The sequence below is a fragment of the Salmo salar genome, chromosome ssa15 (assembly GCF_905237065.1).
Source record: "Salmo salar chromosome ssa15, Ssal_v3.1, whole genome shotgun sequence".
NCBI classification, from domain to species: Eukaryota; Metazoa; Chordata; class Actinopteri; order Salmoniformes; family Salmonidae; genus Salmo; species Salmo salar.
Genome location: NC_059456.1, coordinates 78,693,712 through 78,708,331, shown reverse-complemented (window position 1 = coordinate 78,708,331; position 14,620 = coordinate 78,693,712). Strand labels below are relative to the sequence as shown.

The window sequence follows — 14,620 nt, the reverse complement described above, 5'->3', positions numbered from 1 at the left end:
CTTCATACAATATCCGCAGGACAATGTTAAAGTGAAGCTGCTCACCCAGCGATATGTTGATATGGATGCAAGACTAACTACAAACGGTTTACTTTCAGACTTCAGAAATATCGAATTAACGTGTCGACTCAGAGGGAGCAAAGCAGAACATTGCAGGTAAAACTTATGTATTCTGTAGGTAGATGTGGCAGTTATCTATGATATCAGAGAACCATGGATATTACATGTACAGTGCCTTCAGAAAGTATTCATACTACTTGACATACGCCACATTTTTTGTTACAGCTTGAATTCAAAATGGATTAAAAAATATAAAAATCTCATCCATCTTCACACAATACCCCATAATGACAAAGTGAAAACATGTTTTTAGAAATGTTGGCAAATTTATTGAAAATTAAATACAGAAATATCTAATTTACATAAGTATTCCCACCCCTGAGTCAATACATGCTAGAACCACCTTTGGCAGCAATTACAGCTGTGAGTCTTTCTGGGCAAGGCTCTAAGATCTTTGCACACTTGGATTGTACAATACTTCAAGCTCTGTTGTTGATCATTGCTAGAAAGCCATGTTCAAGTCTTGTAACTAGGCCACTCAGTAACATTCAATGCCATCTTGGTAAGCAACTCCAGTGTATATTTGGCCTTGTGTTTTAGGTTATTGTCCTGCTGAAAGGTGAATTTGTCTCCCAGTGTCTGTTGGAAAGTAGACAGAAGTAGGATTTTGCTTGTGATTAGCTCTATCCCGTTTCTTTTCATCCCCCAAAAAACTCTGTAGTCCTTGCCGATGACAAGCATACCCATAACATGATGCAGCCACCACCATGCTTGAAAATAAGAATAGTGCTCAGTGATGTGTTGGATTTGCCCCAAACGCAACACTTTGTATTCAGGACAAAGTTAATTTCTTTGCCACATTTTTTGCAGTTTGACTTTATTGCAAACAGGATACATGTTTTGGAATATTTTTATTCTGTACAGGTGTCATTTTCACTGTCATTTAGGTTAGAATTGTGGAGTAACTACAATGTTGCTGATCCATATGCTGCTTTCTACCATCACAGCCATTAAACTTTGTTTTAAAGTAATTGGCCTCATGGTGAAATCCCTGAACGGTTTCCTTCCTCTCGGCAACTAGTTAGGAAGGAAGCCTGTATCTTTGTAGTGAATTAGTGTATTGATACACCATCCAAAATGTAATTAATAAATTCACCATACTCAAAGGATATTCAATGCCTGTTTTTTTCCCCTTCTACCTATAGGTACCCTTCCTTGCGAGGCATTGGAAAACCTCCCTGGTCATTGTGTTTGAAATTCACTGCTAGACTGGGGGACCATACAGATAATTCTGTGTGGGGTAGAGATGGTGTCATTAAAAAAATAATGTTAAACACATTGCACAGTGAGTCCATGCAACTTATGTGACTTAAGCCCATTTTTACTCCTGAACTTCAGGCTTGCCATAAAAGCCATTGAATACTTGACTCAAGACATTTCAGATTTTCATTTCATTAATTTGTAAAAAAGAATCTACAATTGCACTGACATTATGGGGTATTGTGTGTAGGCCAATGACAATCTCAATTTAAAATTCATGCTCTAACACAATGTGGAAAATATCAAGGGGTGTGAATACTTTCTGAAGGCACTGTGTAGTGGACACAATTCTACATACAATGTGGGATTGAAACCTCATTGGTTCATCGCAATGTTCAGGTGGATTTCTCACTTCATATAATCACTTGATTTTAGACAAGAGATGTGGAGCTTTAAAACAGAGAAACAAGTCTCAGATATCCAGTTTACCTCAGATTTATTATATTTCATAATTCTTATAAAAACATGATCTTAATGTTCATGTGTAACACCATTGCCTTGGACATAGGTTTAGTATGGATGCACTACTGATACGTACTCCATGGAGATCTATAGTTTTCAATAATTCATAACACCTAAGGTCCCCAAGAAATAAAAACCAAAAAAGGCATAATTTTGACATCAGTATTCTGGATTATTCCATACTAGATCAACAACCATATAGTACCAAATATAGGGATTGTATAGCAAAGGATAAGAAACCAACTAAATTGATGTGCAGTACATCCTCAGCATTCAATCAACTTACACATGTAACTTCATCTCCATTGGTGAATAAACTATATCTAAACAAGTGTTATATAGGAAACAATCAACACTTCTGTTGACATTTTAAAGTGGTAATGTTCTCAACTCAACTTCTGACCTGAGCTTTTCCATTGTGGCAGATAATACATTTTCAACCAATATAAAAATCATACCCTTTGTCTGCCTGGAGGTAAACTATGATAGAAACCACTTCAACAAATGTTTCCTACTGTAATGGAAAAACACAATCCAGGCACTATTGGATCATCTTGAATTATTTGGGTGAATGAGTTGACAGAGAGGTGCGAAGAGGAATACGTTTGTATCGGTTTTCTTTAAACCAGAGTGGGCATGTTTTGCAATTGAGTGTACCTTAATCTTAAGAGGTAATCTGGTCTTTATACAACCAAGTACTATGATTAAATCCATACTAATAATGTGTTAGAATCACATTGCTCCAAAGAGTAGGGTATGAATGTTTTCCTTCCCACCTCATTTTCCAACTAGATGTTGACATAAGTGATTACCATTTAAGAATCAAGACATGACAAAAATTCCAGAACAAATAAATACAAATAGTTTGTAAGACTGGAAGGAAGCACTGGAAGGAATTAATACTCTCTGAAAGGAACAGAATTGCCCACTGAAGGTCTTTCCTTCCTGGTGGAGACCGAGAAAAGAGGTGTAGCAGCTGATGTGTTGCTTCTGTTGCCAGAGAGAATCAGGTCAAGGATAAAGATTTTGTTCATCATGCCACTCATGCTTCACTCAGTACCTGTGAAGAGTAAAATAGTATGGATAAAAGTGAGACAAAGCAAGGACGGAAGATACCTGGTGTAGGAATTTCACTAGGGTGGGGGAAAATACCCTCAATTGCTGTATGAGGTGTCTCACACGTACAGTAAATATGATTGTATTTGTAACACTTACCTTTCTTGCAAACTCAGGGAGGATGAACGATGCTCTGTGGATCTCTGGGTTGTAATACCTCAGGTTCATACTTTCCACTTCATTTGTTGAGAGTTCTCTCACTGGATCTCTGAAAGTGGTTTGCTAAATACAAAAACACAATTACTGTAAGAATATGGGACTGTGACTGACCTTGGGAAAAAAATCATCACTACGGAAGTGGGTTTCAGAATGTTTTTAAATACTTTGCTTGTTTAGAGGCCTGAAAAACGACTTTATCCCACGTCTTGGAATAGACCTGTCAATGTAAGGTTCATACATGCATTATAAACCATCTGTAGTCATCTTTTAACATATGAATCCCAGAAATCCTTACATTAAATTATTTAAGGACTTCATGCACGTTAGCTAAGCGCATGCCTTTTTTGATCACAGCGAGAATAAATCAATAGAACAATTATGAATGCATCCAAAGTTAGATATACAGATAAAATGTTCTACAAATGGGATTGGGAAGGATCTTAGACCATTCATCCATACAGAATCCTTCCAGATTCTTGATATCCTTAGTCTGAGTTTATGGAGTTCCCTCCAATTCAAACCACAGGTTTTCAATGGGTTTCAAGTCCGGAGATTGAGATGGCCATTAAATGTGGATTTTGATGTGTGCTTGGGGTTATCGTCTTGCAGTCAAGTTTCAGCCTCCCCGCAGAGGCAACAATGTCCCAGTACGGGGTAAAGTTCATGATCTTGACCTTAACAAGGGCCCCAGGATCAGTGAAAGCATAATAGCCCCATAAAAGATCCACCACCATATTTTACAGTAGGTGTGGGGTTATTTTCTGCTCATGCATTCTCATTTCGACATCAAACCCACCACTGGTGTGTGTGGCATCAAATGGCTCATGTAAACGCCTGGAGTTTGCTAAACGGCATTGGCACTTGGATTGGAACCGGAGCTTTGCTCAGTATTAGACCTTGTTAGTGTCACTTCTCTCTTTTAATGCATTTATCCAGAAACAAAGTAGCCTAATCCCAAACATATATTTTTATTTAACTAGGCAAGTCAGTTAAAGTCTTTTTCTCCACTTCCTGTCTAAATGACATGCCCAAAGTAAACTGCCTGTTACTCATGCCCTGAAGCCTGGATATGCGTATAATTGGTACCATTGGAAAGAAAACACTGAAGTTTGTAGAAATTTGTAAATAATGTAGTAGAGTATAACACAATAGATATGGTGGGAGAAAATCCAAAGAAAAAACAAAACATTTCTGGTTGGTTTGAGACCATGCTTTTCCAATAGCCAGTATAAGGGAATACTCAATTCTTGCGGCTTCCACTGGGTGTCAGTCTATGTTCAAGGTTTCAGGCTTGAATAAGAAATAAGAGTTTTAATACGAGGACACTGGTATGGAAATCCTTGTTTGCGCGCGCCAAGACAAGACGCACCTGCTAAAATCGGTTTCCTATTAAACATACTTCTTTCCGTAAGAAATATTATAGTTTGATTACATTTTAGGGTATCTGAGGAATATATAGAAACGTATTTTGACTTGTTGAAACAAAGTTTTGGTGTAGACTTTCGGACTCCTTTCTTTGCAATGTTGAACGAGTGGATTACTCAAATTGATGGCGCCAACTAGACAGACTTTTTGTTAGATAAAAATCATTCTTTATATCCCAAAACGACACCTCAGGTTATAGCTGGGACACTGGATGACAAATCAAAAGGAAGATTATCAAAAAAGTGAATATTTAAATCGCTATTTGTGAATTCATGAAACCTGTGCAAAAATATTTTGTGTGGCGCCGTCCTCAAACAATCACACGGCATGCTTTCGCTGTAATAACTACTGTAAATCGGACAGTGCAGTTAGATTAACAAGAATTTAAGCTTTCAACCGATATGACCCATGTATGTACCTAAATGTTTAATATTCATAATTTTTATTATTTATTTGAATTGCGTGCCCTCCAGTTTCACCGGAAGTTGTCCCGAACAAATTCTTATTTTCAATGACGGCCTACCGGGGAACAGTGGGTTAGCTGCCTTGTTCAGGGGCAGAATGACATTTTTACCTTGTCAGCTCGGGGATTTCATCCACTAGGCTACCTGCCACCCTGGTTGGACAAGCAAATGTATAGGCTACAGATGAGATGGCATTTCAGCTGCAAATACATTGATCATTTTCAACCCGATCAGAAACATTGTGGTCAATCTTACTTCCTAAATGGTATCACTGTCTCTTGTTGAATTTGGGTACTATTTCACGATAAGGATTTATCGTGGGCTCCCGAGTGGCGCAGCATCTCAGTGCAAGATGCTTCACTACAGTACCTGGTTCGAATCCAGGCTGTATCACATCCGGCTGCGATTGGGAATCCCATAGGGCGGCGCACAATTGGCCCAGCTTCGTCCGGGTTTGGCCATCATTGTAAATAAGAATTTGTTCTCAACTGACTTGCCCAGTTAAAGGTTAATTAAAAAATATATTTTTAAACTTTAATCCATTTAGATATCCTGGGCACAACACACCATAGAGGCTATCAAAGGCAACTGTATCCACTTTTTATAGATAAGTACATTGTGGCCTGCCTTCCTGTAATGTCAATGATCCAAATCAATAATTCCATATCGTCCTTTTTTTTGTAAATCGCCGGCTTGTAACCTGATGAACAATGTTGATTGGCAGGTGGAATAATTTCCAATGATATTGTAAGGTTACAGGATGTATTGTAGATATGTGGTAGTAGAGTAGTAGAGCAGTGGCCTGAGGGCCCACAATGTGTTGTGAAAAGTCTTATGAAATGTAATATTTTAAATGTTATAACTGTCTTAATGTTGCTGGACCCCAGGAAGAGTAGCTGCTGCCTTGGCAACAGTTAATGGGGATACATTTTCACGGACCTTTTTTGTCTGTTGAGCACTAGTTTCAAAACTGCTTGCTTAAAAAGTATACAAAAACTTTAACTCATTAAATTCCATAGGTAATGAACCACTAAGAATTATGTTACTGAAGACAGAAAAAAGCTAACCGGGACAAAGACTGACACTTACAGCATTTTTACTGCACAGCATAAAGCCAATCTGACCACTTGGGTAGGTGGGAATGGTGCAGTAGGCATAATCTACCACTGGGAACAGTGTCTTGCAGAAGGTCCGCATCTCTTTAATCAGCTCCAAGTGGAGCCATTGACACTCTCCTGTGGAATTCAGAGGCAAACAAAAAAAAGGTGGGTCAATTCCCTGTCAGTGTTATTGATCTAACCGACTGCTATAGAATCAAACTATTTCCTCACAGGGCAATAAGCCGCTGAGCAGCATTTGCTGCAAATAAAGATAGGGATGGTCTTCTGACCCCCCTCACCAATTGAACATTTATCTTATTGGCAATCTTTCTATAATAGTGTGATGTAGGTGGCAACAGGTTCCTGACAAGTTTAGATTGGCTGTCTATTTACCTCGTGATACTGCTATGAATTGCACACACTTTGCCATCTTTTTTCTAATAACGATATCTGAAGCAGGATTGAAGTGTCAGTAGAAATCATGTCACCTTGGCAACAAAGAATTCCACCATCTCGTAAGGCTGTCTTCATTAGTTCATAATAAGACTCTTTGAACAAACTCTCAGCAGGCCCTGTAATAGCAAGACAAATATAAGTAACTGGATTAGACTTACAGAAAAGTGAACACTTGAGATAGCTATTGATACGTCAATTATCAAAAAGGTATATTTATTTTCCTGAAGAAAATATTTGTGCAAGCACACTAATTACACAGAAATATGAGCAAATAACACTCATGTCGCAGGCATCTGTTTCCTTACCAACAGGGTCAGATGAATCTGTTATAATGATGTCAAAGGCATCCTGGTTCTGTTTCATGAACTCAAATCCATCCCCAACATTCAGAGTGAGTTTGGGACTGAAGAACCCTTGCGCCATACCAGGGAGGTATTTCTTCGACACATTGATTACATCCTTAAGGGCAAAGTGAATATTATAACAAACTTCACACTTCTGTGTCTTCTATGCTGTTACCAGTCAATTACATTGAGAAAAGAGCATGATTCCAGTCGGTGTTTGGTACATACCTCATCGATTTCACACTGAACCACTGATTCAACAAGTGGGTGCTTTACCACTTCTCTCAAGACACCACCATCTCCCCCACCAATAATCAGGACCTGCAAAGAGAAGGGTACATTCATTATAATAAGTTATACAAGACACCAATTTCCAAAACTTCCCCAAAAGGTAATCTGTCCTGGATTCTCTACAAGGCACAATTAAGTCTTGTAGTAAAATATGTTCAACTGAATTTATGGTGGAATGACGATACCTTTTTGGGGCAAGGGTGGGAGCACAGAGGTAGGTTGGCTATCATTTCTTGGTAGGAAAACTCATCCCTCTCTGTGCATTGAATAACTCCATCCAGCACAAGTACATTTCCATAGGTTTTGCTGAAAATATATGGTATGAGATTACTTACTTGAATGACTAATTAGTGCAAAACAAATAACCCCAGAAACACTTGAAGAGCAGGAACAGGTAAAAATGAACAGACTGGCTGTGGTTGGATGATAATAAATCAGGGATGGGTTAGGGGTGTCAAATACAAGTCATGACTTGGCAAGATAAAACTAGCAACCTAGTTAGCCAACTAACGTTATGTATATGAGACAAGTTGTGACAAGACATGCTAACTAAATGTAGGCCTACTTACGTTACTTAGCACAAATAATATTGAAGCAATTTCAATGACGGAAGTGAGAGATGCCAACATTTGGGTTCATGACATCTGGCAAGTTAAACTAGCTAGATAGTTAGCTTTGGCTAGCTAACGAGCTAACATTAATACAATGACCGCGACACACAATCAGAACAAATAACGAGCTAGAAAACCTTGGACGCATTTCCTCCCTTAGAACCAATTAGGTAACTATAGTAGCTAGGTTAACGACGTTAAGGTATTGCTGTCAGCTAGCTAGGTAGATACGTTTGCTAGCTAATTAACGTTAGCTAACTAGTTCGCGCTAGCTAAACTTCTAGTAATAATGATTAGATGAGAGAACAGTTACTTAACCTTTCAATTTAAAAGCAGCCTAAATACTAGCTAGCTAGCCACTCAGCGTTACATAACTAGCTAACGTAGCTAGCATAAACAGTTGTATTGCTAGCTAGCGTTAGCTACCTAGTTAAATAGCTAGCTACTTACCTCTTGAAAACCATGACATCTTGAAATTTAGATTTTTGTTGGTAAAGAACCTCTTCTACTTGCAGACTCATCGCTTGTCCAGGCCATAACTTACACGTTTCTGTGAACCATCCGTCTTTTATGCTGTCCATGATTGATGCAGTCGAAGTTTACAGTTCGTTATAGTAACAAACAAAAAATATTTGTTAACGTTTCATTCAAAATAAATCTGACTGAGTTGCGAACCACGTTGGGGCGTGTAGCATGCCTTCTTCTTCTCTTTGGTATCTTCTTCGGTGGATTTATCGACGGTTGGCATCCAACGTTATAGTTCATTTCCGCCACCTACTGTACTGGAGTGTGGGACAGAGAGGGAGAAGTTAAATCCTACCTGCCAGCCCGTTGCTCTTAAAAAAATATAAAATATTTGAGACTATATCAACTGACGTTCAGCCTTCCCTGTAGCTCAGTTGGTAGAGCATGGTGTTTGCAACGCCAGGGTTGTGGGTTCGATTCCCACGGGGGGCCAGCAAAAAAAAATGTATGAAATTGTATGAAATGTATGCATTCACTACTGTAAGTCGCTCTCGATAAGAGCGTCTGCTAATTGACTAAAATGTAAATGTAAAATGTACTCAATATACTCTTTAAACTAATGTTCTGTATCCCCTTCTCATACTAGATCTCAGCTTCCCTCTGATACTGCCCACACTATCTCAATATTTAGGCTCCTGAGTGGCGCAGAGGTCTAAGGCACTGCATCACCGTGCTAGAGGTGTCACTACATATCCTGATCCGATCCTGGGCTGTATCACAACCGGCTGTGATCGGGTGGTGCACAATTGGCCAGTGTCGCCCGGGTTAGGGAAGGGTTTGGCCAGGGTAGGCCATTGTAAATAAGAATTTGTTCTTAACTGACTTGCCTAAGACGTGGATGTCGATTTAAGGCAGCTCCCCGCACCTCTATGATTCAGAGGGGTTGGGTTAAATGCATTAGACACATTTCAGTTGAAGGCATTCAGTTGTACAACTGACTAGGTATCCCCCTTTCCCTTAAAGGTTAAATAAAATTAAAAAATATGCTCCATGGTCTCTGTTTCCTGGCAATGATCACATTTAAAGTCTTATTCAACCGGCTTTGTCCCACCCTTAATCTAGTAAAAATAGCCTCCTCTCTTCTGTCCTTTGCTGCCGTCCCCCCCTCCCTGACTTTCCTCTGTACTTGAAATACATGCCTGCCCTTAGTATCTCTAGTCCCCTGCTCCTGCCATCTCTGCTTCATCACTGTCCATAACAGGCCTTTTGCCTCTACCTTGCTCATTGAAACTACAACATCCCCACTACTAAGTGCTTGTTTAGCCAGTACATCAACTGCCTCATTCCCCTCCACCCCACATGGGCTGGGACCCATGTAAATCGTATCTGTATACCCATCTGTCTAATCCTGCCATGGGTTTGTAGTACATCCTAAATTAGGTCTCGTCTGCTACGTAATCTAAAGGACTGCAGACTCATCAACATTGCATATGAATCAGAGAAAATAACTACTCTGTCTGGTTTAACTTCTTCCACCCACTGCAAGGCCAACAGTAAGGCCATCAGCTCCGCCGTATATACACAGTACAGCCAGATGATCTGTAATGATCCGTCCTGTCCTTGGATCTTTTGAACCATCTGTGTAAATGGCCACAGAATCCTGATATAAAGTATCCAGATGTCTATTAAACAAATCAGATAAACACCCTCCCTTTCTTTCCGTAGTCTCTCCAACACTAGATGAACGAATGGAGGCGGGAGAAGCTTGATTTTGGTATCATGGCGTTCACACATTTTGTTTGTGCATGGCGTCACCTACTGTGCTGTAGTGTGTGGTCGATCGCGTTACATTTTGTGATACAAAAAAATTTAAAGGAAGGGGAAAAGGATTTTTCTTTTTACCATCAACTAACCCTACATCTATTTACCACTATTTCATAAAAATTAAATCACCACCCGATTCCACTACTTTAACAGTGGTGGTCAGTGTGGTTTAAGATGAGGATGAAATTTTTTTTTTTTTATGAGCATGGCTTTATTTCTATTACAGCATATTGGATGACTGTCATTCATATTCCATTCACCCAGCTCAATGTAACATCAATAGGTTTAGGCTACTACATGATACTCAAATTGTCCCTATACCCATCATGAGGTTGCTACAACCTAGCCTATGAATGAAAGTTTACAACGTAGGTGCACAGGTCGAGAAATTTGAGTAATCAGGGCGACAGACATTGACAAATTCAATACCGCCTTGCACAATGTTGCCTGCATCTAACTGATCTAGGGTGTTATCATAAGTCCAACAGTTGCAAACAAGAGTTTCTATTAGACAAATTCAGGTATGTTTTTCAATGTTTCATTCCGTTTGCGAAACGTTTTTTAACAGTATCGGCAGAACGAATACACCCCTGATCACACACAAACACAGTTAACTTTTATAGCAGCCACATACAAACAGCATAATCCCTTTGAACTCTGGATGATTCCTTCTCACATCTTCGTGCTCTCATTCTCTCACCTTTTCCCTTCAATGCACAACACATCAGCTGACTGTGACCAGGCAACAAAAACCTTTCCAAGCCAAACATGCATATCATAACCGCTACACACAGCCTACATCGTTGTCAACATATTAGCTAACGTCAAGTCAACATAGCTACTAGAACTAACATGTTAGTAAACCCGCTACAATCATGCAGTACAGTGTACTAACTGTACACTGTACTGTACACTGTACAGCAAGCCGTTACACCGGCAGGCCTCAAAAGCTTACCTTGACTTGGAAGAGTTCCAGTGGTGGATAGCCATAGCCAATTAGGTAACATAGCATCCCTCTCTGTTTGAGCCGGGTGTTTGAGTAGGCAAAACTAGCTAACTGCATTCTCTAGCTAAAAAAATACAAAATCTTTCTTGCTTCTCCTTAATTTTTAAATAATTACATTTGTTCAAAACTGTTCAACAACTGTCTTTCTTTGAGTCAACTACTCACCACATTTTATTTTTAGATTAATTCTCTGATCCTTTGATTGGGTGGACAACATGTCAGTTCATGCTGCAAGAGCTCTGATAGGTTGGAGGACTGCCCTCCAGAAGTTGTCATAATTACTGTGTAAGTATGGAAGGGGGTGGGAACCACGAGCCTCCTAGGTTTTGTATTGAATTGTTTGTATTAAGTCAATGTACCCAGAGGCTACACCATGACTCTACCCTACAGAGTGCTGTTGAGGCTACTGTAGCCTCAAAACAGTGTTTTTTAATCAATTATTTGGTGATGTGAATATATTTAGTATAGTTATCTAAAAAGGATAATTTTTATGTTTCACTATTTTTACTTGTATGAAATTCACTGAGGATGGTCCTCCCCTTCCTCCTCTGAGGAGTCTCCACTGTGCTTTGACCCTAACTGATACTACACCAGGCTAGGGATTTTCTAGTTCCCACCACAACTTTACTTCTCTTGTTTCTCTTCTTTTTCACCACTGTAACCCACTCATTCTTACTCTCTGTGGTATTATCTTCACCTGACTCACTAGCAGTTTCAAACAAAACCACAGTTTCCGCCATCTTCTCCTATACTCTCCTTCATTCCGCTCTTTGAGCCACCTTCTGTTCTACTCTGACCCTAGCCCAGTATTGGACTAAAGGAGCCTAACGTTACTCCTTAGTCCAAGGACCTTACATGTTCTGTTTAAAGGCCGAATTGGCTCATGAAGCCAAAACAGACAAAAACTAAATCTAAACGTGAATTGATTCTCAATTCTCGGTACGGTTCTAGAAACATAAATCCCTCTACTTTCACATCACATCAAAATAATTTCATAAATGCAAAATACAGAACATACTGTACACTGTTTTAACCCGTTTTAACACATTTGCAGCAGACAGTATTTTTCAGTAACAACACATTTGTGGCATCTGTCTTCCATTTACACACAGGTGTTCAGAGACTCAGATAGCTAATTGGCACAGGTAGTCCACTCTGTTTTCCGTCTGTTTTCTGTAAACATGCGCTGTAACATGGAAATATGGCCATGTGGGAACCCTAACCCTATAAAAGGTGTGTATCAATGTAACCTTTATTTTATTATTTTTTATTGACGATATGAAAGATAAAAGGTCCTTAATTCTTCCAAAACCGTACCGCAAGCGATGTGTATTCATTTTCAGACCAAGGACCACAGCTTATAACAAAACTACCCCCTACAGAAGATGCCTTCGTCCAATTACTTATGTGTAATGTAATGGAACTGAGAGTCATGATCAAGGGCTACTCTGACCCTGGCAACCTCAACCGGTCTCTCACGCACCGGACACTTCTGATCCTCAGCAACATGGGCACTCCCACAATTGACATGTTTTTCTTTTCACCGATACTACACATTCCTTTGTCCCATGCCCTCCTGCACACTTCTCACATCTTGGAATCTCCCTCCTACAACATGACCATAAGTTTGGCATCTGAAACACCTTAATGGGTTCAGCACAAAAGCTCTCATGGGATAACTGAAATATCCTAACATGACTTTATCAGGTAAAGACTCTGCTTCAAAACTCAAAAGGACAGACAGTGTCTTCTCAGTTTCACCACTGTCGCCATCAGGTCTATGTCACACCAAATGGCGGGCGTCACAGACTCAGGGAATCTTCAATTTCAGTTGCATCACCTCAACCCTTAACGTCACCCCAGTAATCACTCCTTTCAAAGGCACCCTGCTTCGAGGAGAGCAAAGCAAGTCACAGGTCTTGTCCCTAGGCGAGTGACACAAAGCACCTTTTCCCTCTGGATGGAAGAAACACAGAAAATCATCACAAGTCCACTTCAAGCTACCTTTACTGATTTAACAGTACCCAGCTTATTTTCTACCCAGCCTGATACTACATATGGATCAGCCAAAAAAAAGGCAGGGATCCACATTCTCCAAAAATGTAACTCCCACTGGGCCCGAATCACCTTTTGCATGACCATCGGGGCGAGGCTCAGACCACAGGTAATTCATCTTCACTCTCGTCAAGTTCAATTTCTGAACCATCAGACTGCAGAATACAGTTTGTATTTGGCGCCATTCTTCCTCAACACACATCTTCGCACTGCACTTGGCTCTTCTCCTTCTTCCTCGCTGTCCATAACCACATCTACCCGTTCACCACACTCATACCGTGCCTTCATCCGCTGTACTGCTTGCAGAACATGCACAGATGGCCTTTCTCCAATACCCACCTTCTCCTCCTTAGCCCAATTTACTAGTCTGGCTATCTCCGGCGTCTCCATGTTCACAAAATATGGGCTACTCTGCCCGCTTGTTGACATCAACCTGTAAGTCACATTATGACGCACCTAGCATGCGTTCTTCTTCTGTGATGTTTTATGGCGAACGACACGCAAAAAGATGACTGTACCTCTACATGCGTCTTCCTGAAGAAATGTGCCTGTCCACTAGGCTGCCTTCCTTGAACCCTCCATAAAAGGTACACATGAACTTAAAAATATACACTACCGTTCAAAAGTTTGGGGTCACTTAGAAATGTCCTTGTTTTTGAAAAGAAAAGCAATTTTTTTGTCCATTAAAATAACAAATTGATCTGAAATACAGTCTAGACATTGTTAAAAACCTCTCAAGGGGGTGTGGGACGGTAGCGTCCCACCTGGCCAACATCCAGTGAAATTGCAGAGCGCGAAATTCAAAAATGCTCAATTCAAATATTTAACATTCTTGAAAATATGTGTTATACATCAAAATAAAGCTTAACTTCTTGTTAATCCAGCCGCTGTATCAGATTGCAAAAAGGCTTTACGGCAAAAGCAAACCATGCCACCACCTTCCGTAGACACCTGAAACCCCACATCTTTAAGGAATACCTGGGATAGGATATAGTAATCCTTCTAACCCCCCCCACCCCACCCCCCAAAAAAAGATAATAGATGTACTATTGTAAAGTGGTTGTTCCACTGGATATCATAAGGTGAATGCACCAATTTGTAAGTCGCTCTGGATAAGAGCGTCTGCTAAATGACGTAAATGTAAAGCGATTATCTGAGGACAGCGCTCAGCACACAAAACATTACGTACAGTTACCAGCCAAGTAGATTAGTCACGAAAGTCAGAAATAGCAATAAAATGAATCACTTACCTTTGATGATCTTCGTATGGTTGCATTCACAAGACTCCATGTTACACAATAAATGTTTGTTTTGTTCGATAAAGTCCCTCTTTATATCGAAAAACCTCAATTTTGTTGGCGCGTTTTTGGTTCAGTAATCCAATGGCTCAAATGCGGTCACAGGAGGCAGACGAAAATTCCAAATAGTATCCGTAAAGTTCGTAGAAACATGTCAAACGATG

General features: G+C 39.9%; 1 protein-coding gene across 1 annotated transcript; it reads right to left on the bottom strand.

The window, feature by feature from the left end:
* Positions 1-1,799: 1,799 nt before the first annotated feature.
* On the bottom strand, positions 1,800-8,538 carry srm (spermidine synthase). Its single transcript, XM_014145829.2, has 8 exons — positions 8,259-8,538; positions 7,383-7,503; positions 7,135-7,227; positions 6,868-7,021; positions 6,595-6,678; positions 6,096-6,241; positions 3,058-3,180; positions 1,800-2,902 (listed from the first exon to the last, which is right to left on the bottom strand). The coding sequence occupies exons 1-8, from the start codon at positions 8,387-8,389 to the stop codon at positions 2,885-2,887; spliced, it is 870 nt and encodes a 289-aa protein (XP_014001304.1). The 5' UTR covers positions 8,390-8,538; the 3' UTR covers positions 1,800-2,884.
* Between the last annotated feature and the right edge of the window lie 6,082 nt (positions 8,539-14,620).

What these genes read in the sequence shown, in the direction of transcription:
- srm (XM_014145829.2), bottom strand. Translation starts at nt 8,389, where the DNA reads ATGGACAGCATAAAAGACGGATGGTTCACAGAAACGTGTAAGTTATGG. An exon ending in CCCACCCTTGCCCCAAAAAG is followed by an intron (nt 7,228 to 7,382) that starts GTATCGTCATTC and finishes TTCTCTTTGCAG; the next exon opens with GTCCTGATTATTGGTGGGGG. An exon ending in TGGAATTCTTTGTTGCCAAG is followed by an intron (nt 6,242 to 6,594) that starts GTGACATGATTT and finishes TGAATTCCACAG; the next exon opens with GAGAGTGTCAATGGCTCCAC.